The 8,713-nt window shown below is 36.1% G+C and overlaps 1 protein-coding gene and 1 long non-coding RNA gene across 4 annotated transcripts in view; one reads left to right on the top strand and one right to left on the bottom strand.

Moving 5' to 3' along the window:
* ARID2 (AT-rich interaction domain 2) overlaps positions 1-8,713 on the top strand; it is a 169,422-nt gene that overhangs the window by 112,187 nt on the left and 48,522 nt on the right. For both annotated transcript variants that reach the window (XM_077870350.1, XM_077870349.1), the window contains exons 12-15: positions 1,537-1,618; positions 3,518-3,652; positions 4,306-4,502; positions 4,771-7,634. In XM_077870350.1, the coding sequence (XP_077726476.1) occupies positions 1,537-1,618; positions 3,518-3,652; positions 4,306-4,502; positions 4,771-7,634 (3,278 nt within the window). The remainder of the gene's footprint in view (positions 1-1,536; positions 1,619-3,517; positions 3,653-4,305; positions 4,503-4,770; positions 7,635-8,713) is intronic.
* Positions 3,184-8,713, bottom strand: part of LOC144296952 (uncharacterized) — a 37,427-nt gene continuing 31,897 nt past the window's right edge. Inside the window, exons 1-2 of one of the 2 annotated variants that reach the window (XR_013363907.1) lie at positions 7,204-7,490; positions 3,184-4,496 (exon numbers count right to left, since the gene is read on the bottom strand). This is a non-coding gene — a long non-coding RNA (uncharacterized LOC144296952). Of the gene's footprint in view, positions 4,497-7,203; positions 7,491-8,713 lie in introns of those variants that run through there. The other variant, XR_013363905.1, reaches the window with a different exon arrangement.

The raw sequence follows: 8,713 nt of genomic DNA, 5'->3' as shown, positions 1-8,713 counted from the left end.
AGGAAGATTTCCACATAGGTTCAGGCCCTGCTCGGATATCTTCTGTAATGGTGTCATCAAGTTAGGAAAAGATAAGCTGTGGTTGCACCAGGAAAATAATTTTGGTTGTAATTATTTTGTTCTATTAAGAAATAGCATGTCATAGTATGGTACCTGAAATTTGACAGACCTGGATTCAAATCCAATACCCCTAATAGGTTTTCCAGCTACATACAGCTGTGCCATTTCCATCATGTGTTTCTTTGTAAACTTAATCTCTGAGCTTAATTTTTTTCATTAGCAAAATGGGGATAATTAAATTTATGCCTATAAATAAGATTAAAACAAACAGTATTTTATAAATGTAAGTGGCTTGATACAGAGTAAATGTTCAGTAAGTGGCTGCTTATTAGCTCTTATCCCAATGAAAGCTTGGGGGCTTCATCAAACAAAAGTCAAGATTGCTTTCGATCATTCACAGATTTGACTGTGCTGTAGAGCTCCTTTGATTATTAATTAGAAATTTAGAAATACATTTGTTCTGTTTGAGGGTTCCGAGTTTCGCTAAAATGTTATCTGAAAAATAGTGGGTACATTTTATAAGTTTAAAAACTATAAAATAATGCTGAAGCAGTATAATTTTTCATTTTATAAATATGTAAGATTCATATTTATAAATTACAATATGACTAAGTTAATATAATCACATTTTTCATGTTTTCATTAGTTCCTTTATATACAGCAGAAAACATTTATTTTTCTACAGATCTGTTCAACTTGTTAGAAAATAATAGATGATTTAGTTTATTCATTGGAGTTGAATTGTTTTAAAAGATATCATGAGTAAAATCTCAGAAATTGGTATTGTCTTAAGATAATAGCTAGTACATTTTTTACCCAGCCATCTTCCCTCTCTTAGGACAAAAGGTATACTTCAAAACTATTATTACAACTGATTTTTTCCCCCAGAATAATAATAATATAAAAATCCTTTCTTGAATATAGGACTTTAAATTAGTTCAGACTTTTTGTTCACCTTTTTCCAAAAGCGTCATATATGCTGCTTGCAGAGTTAGTCTTCTAAATTCAGAAGTGAAGTGATTATTTCTGATACTCTCTGCTTCTATAACTATACTGCTTCTTATTTACTGGTATGTTCAGCTGTGTGACCTTGGGCTAGTTATTTTAATCACTTTGAGTCTGTTTCCTTATGTGTACCCATCTCACAGGAGAATTAAAATAATATATGTATTTAACTCAGTGTCTGACCCATGGGAAAAACAGAGTTTATATTAGCTATATAATCCATATTATTGTTATTATTTGAATGATTGTAAAGTTAAAAAAGGAGTTTATATAAAGCATCTAAGACACTGCCTGGTATGATATGTGCTCCATTATAATAAGTTTCTTTCTCAAATTTGTATATTTTCATTATGTTTATACCCTTTTAAAAAGATACTCGTTGTGAATATTGTTTCAGTATCCATGAACTAAACATGGCATATAGTGACTAAGTTTTTACAAATGATGTAGCTAATGTATTTTTTTCTTTAGCTTCCAGAGCAGTTGTAGCACAGCATGTTGCTCCACCTCCAGGAATAGTGGAAATAGATAGTGAGAAGTTTGCTTGTCAGTGGTAAGTGGTTTATTTCTATTAAGGCTTTATCCTTGGGAAGAATAAAGCAAAAAAGAAAAGGAAATGTATTTCAACAGTCATCCAGAATGTTTTATTCTGTATTTCTTTTTAGTCAGAGTAGAATATCATTTATCCAAAGAAAGGACAATGTAAAATCATTTCACCTGCATTTTAGAATAATTTGAAAGAAAAACATCAGAATCTTCACAATTAAAGTAATCTTTGACTAGAATATCATTAAATTGCACCACTTCTTTTCAGAGTAAAATTTGTGTTAAAATGTTATCTCTGTCTTTGTGAAAAATAAGATTTGTCAGATTGTAGGATTTTTATTTCTTAAATTAATGTTTCATTAAAACTGAACTGGGCTGTCTTTAAGAAAGTAAAACCAGGTTTTGTTGTTAAATATCTCTTCTTTTTCATCACAAGCAATACTTCCTGTTCATTGATAGTTAATTTTTCCTCTTTGGTCATAGTAAGGGGAAATGAATCAAATGATACAATAGTTAGTGGGTTTACGTGGAAATAAACAACTTGAAAATTATATTTTATCTGAGAAGACTGAATAATCCTGTATCAGCCACTTTCTGAAAAAAATAAATATAGACTTGGCTAGATTTCATTTTCTCATGGATAATAGCTTCCACATAGTTTATAAATTCCAACTTAAAATTCTTTAGATTTACAGGTTGAATATAAAAGATCACTTTCTGATGATCTATTACTTAAAAATTTCCTTTCTTTGATCCCTTCTCTCCCATTCTTTAACATTTTTTGTCTCCCATTCCATGTTCCTGTCATTCTGTGTTCCATATTTTTGGTGCTTTCATATCTTTGTTCCTGTGGCAGTTTTCTCTAGACTTTTCCACTTTGCTTAAAATCAGGTTTATAGTTTTAAATATCCCTAATTATTTGCTTTTTTCCTCCACCTCCTATATTTTTGCCCCTTATACTTGATGAATCTCTTCCAGTAATACTTGGAAATGTTTATCTTCTACACTAAAACCAAAAAAAAAAAAAAGTTTTTATGTCTAGTCCTTTTGAAAACTCAGTACTCAAAGAATTATGAACACTGGAAAAAGTATCTACTACACGCACAGTAAAATGTGTGTGTGTTAGGAATAGATTTGGTCTTCTAAATCACATTTGTACATTTCTGCTAGTTCTAGTGTGGAAGGGGGAGAGAACTGTTTTAAGTATTATTTGATTCAGTTTATATAAACAACTATAATAAGTCCTAGAAAAGAATCCTGTGAAGATAATTTGACCTTCAGTTCTAACTTATGTGTGGATGGAAAAGACAAATTGAAGTTTGAATTAATTTTGTGATGCATTAGTAATAGAAGTTTCTGAAATTGGGGAATGGGAGTGTGAGACATGGGAGAAGTAGGATTGTCTTAAAGAGTAGTCAAAAGCTTGGGTAAGTTTTTTTCTTAAGGAATTTGATCCAAGAGAGAGCAAAAGTTTAATTTTAGTTCAGTTTTTCCTCCATTTTCTACATCGCCAATGGAAATAGCTCATTATTGGGAATTTCTGTTATATTTTAATTATCGCAAGACAGGAAATTGAGTAGGTATTGACTAAATAAAATTTATTTGTTGTAGAATATTTTTTTGCCAACAGACCAACCCTATTCTCACTGAGATGTGAACATAGTTTTTATATTTGTTGTTAATGATTTTTATACTAAAATAAATATGATTAAATAATTAATCTCCTTTTAGTTTCATCAGGCTAAAACCTAGCATGCATTTTTGCTAATAACATGAGATAGTGAAATTTGATTGACAGGCATAAATATTACCTTATGATACATTGCCTTCAAGTAGTTTTACTATATTTAAATATGAACTCTACTGTAATATATTGCATAATGCCATTTATTTTTCTCCTTTTTAGGCTAAATGCTCATTTTGAAGTAAATCCAGACTGTTCTGTCTCTCGAGCAGAGATGTATTCTGAGTACCTCTCAACGTGCAGTAAATTAGCTCGTGGTGGAATCCTAACTTCAACTGGATTTTATAAATGTCTTAGGTAGGATGTTTAGTTATTAACTTTAAACAAAGTTAATTTGAATCACCTAGAACATCTCTTGCTCTTTGGGGAAAATACCAACTATCTATCTACTTTTAAATATTTCTACTACTTGAAATTTCATATAGGCTATGTTGTAATAAGATGGAAATTTAAATACAAGGAGATTTTTGGAAATCAAACCTCAAATTAAACCTCATTAATTTAACCTTAATTAAACATTATGAGGCTTATCAAAGAAAGAGAAGGGAAAAACTTCTTTCTACCCACTGAAATATGTTAGAGACATGACTTTTGCCCTTTTTATCTTGAATAATAGTCTACAACTAATACTCTTATCTTCAAATATCAAGGCTTTTGATATTTTGCAAAAGTTCATAAAATAGACATTGCCTAGATGCAGCTTCTTTGTTCATTAGATATGGTATAGAATTATTTAAAACCCAACAATGTTAATAATGATTTTAAAAATTGGGAAATTGATCTTTTATATTTTTTCTTTGCTTCCCACCCTTACAGAATAGATCTATATGAATCATACTGGTTCGTATTAGTAGCAGTAACTATCCTGCTACTGTTCATGTAAACATTGTTTGAAATGTTTTTTGCTCGTTTGCTAGTTTATAAAACTAAGTTATGTGTGTACTTTACAGAACGGTCTTTCCAAATCATACAGTGAAGAGAGTGGAGGATTCCAGTAGCAACGGGCAGGCACATATTCATGTAGTAGGAGTAAAAAGGAGGGCTATACCACTTCCCATTCAGATGTACTATCAGCAGCAACCAGTTTCTACTCCTGTTGTTCGTGTTGATTCTGTTCCTGATGTATCTCCAAGTCCTTCACCTGCAGGTATTAATTTTTGAGTTTTTAAGTATTACTAACTTAACAATGAAACAAAATGAAACAGTATATTATATAAATTTAAAATGAATAATTTTTCCTTGTTTTTCCAGTTGCATTTTGCTTATTCTGTTACTTTTATCATATTCATATGATGCAGAGGTGTTAAATGTTAATTTCTTAAAAGGATTTTTCTTTTGTATTAAGTAAAACAATGCCTACATTCAGCTTTTCAGTCCTTTCCTTATGAATTTTGACCTTTCCCTCATATTTTCAGGAATCCCTCATGGACCACAAACTGTAGGAAACCATTTTCAGAGGACTTCTGTTACCAACCAGTCTTCAAATTTGACTGCAACACAAATGTCTTTTCCAGTACAAGGTGTTCATACTGTGGCACAGACTGTTTCCAGAATTCCACCAAATCCTGCAGTTCATACCCACCAGCAGCAAAATGCTCCAGTGACTGTCATTCAAAATAAAGCTCCAATTCCTTGTGAAGTTGTTAAGGCTACAGTAATCCAGAATTCTATATCCCAGACAGCAGTTCCTGTTAGCATTGCTGTGGGAGGTGGAGCTGCTCAGAGTTCTGTGGTTCAGAATCACAGTACAGGGCCACAACCTGTTACGGTTGTAAATTCCCAGACATTGCTTCATCATCCATCTGTAATTCCACAACAGTCTCCATTACACACAGTGGTACCAGGACAGATACCTTCCGGCACTCCTGTTACAGTAATTCAACAAGCTGTCCCACAGAGTCATATATTTGGCAGAGTACAGAACATACCAGCATGTACTTCTTCAGTATCACAGGGTCAACAGTTAATCACCACATCACCCCAACCTGTGCAAACTTCATCTCAACAGACGTCAGCTGGTAGCCAGCCGCAAGACACTGTTATCATAGCACCTTCACAGTATGTAACAACTTCTGCATCCAATATTGTCTCAGCAACTTCAGTACAGAATTTTCAGGTAGCTACGGGACAAATGGTTACCATTGCTGGTGTCCCAAGTCCACAACCCTCAAGGGTAGGGTTTCAGAACATTGCACCAAAACCTCTCCCTTCTCAGCAAGTTTCATCAACAGTGGTACAACAGCCCATTCAACAACCACAGCAGCCAACCCAACAGAGTGTAGTGATTGTAAGCCAGCCAGCTCAACAAGGTCAGACTTATGCACCAGCCATTCACCAAATTGTTCTTGCTAATCCAGCAGCTCTTCCAGCTGGTCAGACAGTTCAGTTAACTGGGCAACCAAACATAACTCCATCTTCCTCACCATCACCTGTCCCAGCTACTAATAACCAAGTTCCTACTGCCATGTCATCATCTTCCACCCCTCAATCACAGGGACCACCTCCTACCGTCAGTCAGATGCTATCTGTGAAAAGGCAGCAACAGCAGCAGCATTCACCAGCACCCTCACCGCAACAGGTACAAGTACAGGTTCAGCAGCCCCAACAAGTACAGATGCAAGTTCAGCCACAGCAAGCGAATGCAGGCGTTGGTCAGCCTGCTTCTGGTGAGTCAAGTCTGATAAAACAGTTGCTGCTTCCAAAGCGTGGCCCTTCGACACCAGGTGGTAAGCTAATTCTCCCAGCTCCACAGATTCCTCCCCCTAATAACGCGAGAGCTCCCAGCCCTCAGGTGGTATACCAGGTGGCCAATAACCAAGCAGCAGGTTTTGGAGTGCAGGGGCAGTCTTCAGCTCAGCAGCTGTTGGTTGGGCAGCAAAATGTTCAGTTGGTACAAAGTGCAATGCCACCCACAGGCGGAGTGCAAACTGTACCTATCTCGAACTTACAAATATTACCAGGCCCACTGATTTCAAACAGCCCAGCAACCATTTTCCAAGGGACTTCTGGCAACCAGGTAACCATAACAGTTGTGCCAAATACAAGTTTTGCAACTGCAACTGTGAGTCAGGGAAATGCAACTCAGCTCATTGCTCCAGCAGGAATTACCATGAGTGGGACACAGGCAGGAGTTGGACTTCAGGTGCAAACGCTTCCAGCCACTCAGACATCTCCAGCTGGACAATCATCCTGTACTACTGCTACTCCCCCATTCAAAGGTGATAAGATAATTTGCCAAAAGGAGGAGGAAGCAAAAGAAGCAACAGGTTTACATGTTCACGAACGTAAAATTGAAGTAATGGAGAACCCGTCCTGCCGGCGAGGAACCACGAACACCAGCAATGGGGATACAAAGGAAAATGAAATGCAGGTGGGAAGTCTTTTAAATGGGAGAAAGTACAGTGACTCAAGTCTACCTCCTTCAAACTCAGGGAAAATTCAAAGTGAGGCTAATCAGTGCTCACTAATCAGTAATGGGCCATCGTTAGAATTAGGTGAGAATGGAACATCTGGAAAACAGAACTTGGAACAAATGGACATGCCGGATATCAAAAGTGATTTGAAAAAACCTCTAGTTAATGGAATCTGTGATTTTGATAAGGGAGATGGTTCTCATTTAAGCAAAAACATTCCAAATCACAAAACTTCCAATCATGTAGGAAACGGTGAGATATCTCCAGTGGAACCACAAGGGACTCTAGATGCCACTCAGCAAGATACTGCCAAAGGTGATCAACTAGAAAGAATTTCTAATGGACCTATATTAACTTTGGGTGGTTCACCATCTGTGAGCAGTATACAAGAGGCTCAAAATGTGGTAACACAGCAGTTTAGTGGTACTGACTTGCCTAATGGACCTCTAGCTTCAAGTTTGAATTCAGATGTGCCTCAGCAACGCCCAAGTGTAGTTGTCTCACCACATTCTACAACCTCTGTTATACAGGGGCATCAAATCATAGCAGTTCCCCACTCAGGATCAAGAGTGTCCCATTCTCCTGCCCTATCATCTGACGTTCGGTCTACAAATGGCACAGCAGAATGCAAAACTGTAAAGAGGCCAGCAGAGGATAATGATAGGGAAACAGTCACAGGAATTCCAAATAAAGTAGGAGTTAGAATTGTTACAATCAGTGACCCCAACAATGCTGGCTGCAGTGCAACAATGGTTGCCGTGCCAGCAGGAGCAGATCCAAGCACGGTAGCTAAAGTAGCAATAGAAAGTGCTGTTCAGCAAAAGCAGCAGCATCCACCAACATACGTACAGAATGTGGTCCCACAGGTAAGTCATTCTGCTGTCAACGTTTCTCTTAAAAATTTTCCTACTTGTACATAGGATTTTAGGAGAATGTGCACTCTTGTTCTGTGTGTCATCCTGAAGAGTTAATTGTATTAACAGATGGTTTAAAGAATCTTTTTGAACTTAAGGATGTGGTTTAAGACTCTTGAATTTTGTTATAGACCCAAATTAGTAATTTTGTAGACCCAGGATAGAGGAGCACTTGCTAATCACTTGCTAATCTGACATCTTCTGGAGAGTTTTTTAAATGTAAGTTAGTCTCCTTTGGGGGGGGGAAAAAAAGTTTCCTTTGGTTGGGGAGGATATACTAAAAGCACTTCAAAAGGGAGATTCTGTATTTGATTTTGACATGGGTATGTTTTTGTGGCTCTTTTCACCGTTCTTTTGTAAAAAAAAAAAAAAAAAAAGATGGATCCCTAAGTTTATCAAGTGTTTTCTTATTATATTTATATATTGACTTAGTTGCCTTTATTCTTTAAAAAGTATTATAATTTCAATTTCTTTCAGCTATACTGATATTCTTTTGTGTTTCTTACTCCTTTGCCCTACTATCATGTTTCTGCCATCACCTCTTTAATAATCTACCGTCCAATCACTGTTGTGTACCATTAAGTAAAAAAAGTATTTTCTAGGATCAGTTCTACTGAATTGAATTTACAGTTCGTTCTCCCTGTAAAAATTTTAAGATCAATCTTGTGTGCTGTTTCCACTGAAACTAAGGGTTTGCTTAACAGTTGTCTTTCACCTAATTTCCTGGATTACTTTTTCTTCATTCTCTTTCCTAAGTACTATATAGCCAGAACCTTCTGTGACTATTACCAACTCTACCAGCACTCCTCTGACATGAGTTTCTTCTGTCTGCTCTTGGTGTTTACAGCAGATCTATGGTGGCCATTGTTGGCATTAATACCAAATCTGGGGATGGGGGTGCAGCAAAATGAAAGAAGAGAACATCAGAACAGTTCGTCCACTGATGTGCATCCTTTTTCATATGAGTAGATAAAACTGGACATTGCTGTCGGGGAGCATAATGAGATTTTAATTCATATGTTAATTACTGT

The sequence above is a fragment of the Canis aureus genome, chromosome 25 (assembly GCF_053574225.1).
Source record: "Canis aureus isolate CA01 chromosome 25, VMU_Caureus_v.1.0, whole genome shotgun sequence".
NCBI lineage: Eukaryota > Metazoa > Chordata > Mammalia > Carnivora > Canidae > Canis > Canis aureus.
Note: the sequence above shows the minus strand (reverse complement) of the source record. Positions and strands in the feature narration are given on the sequence as shown.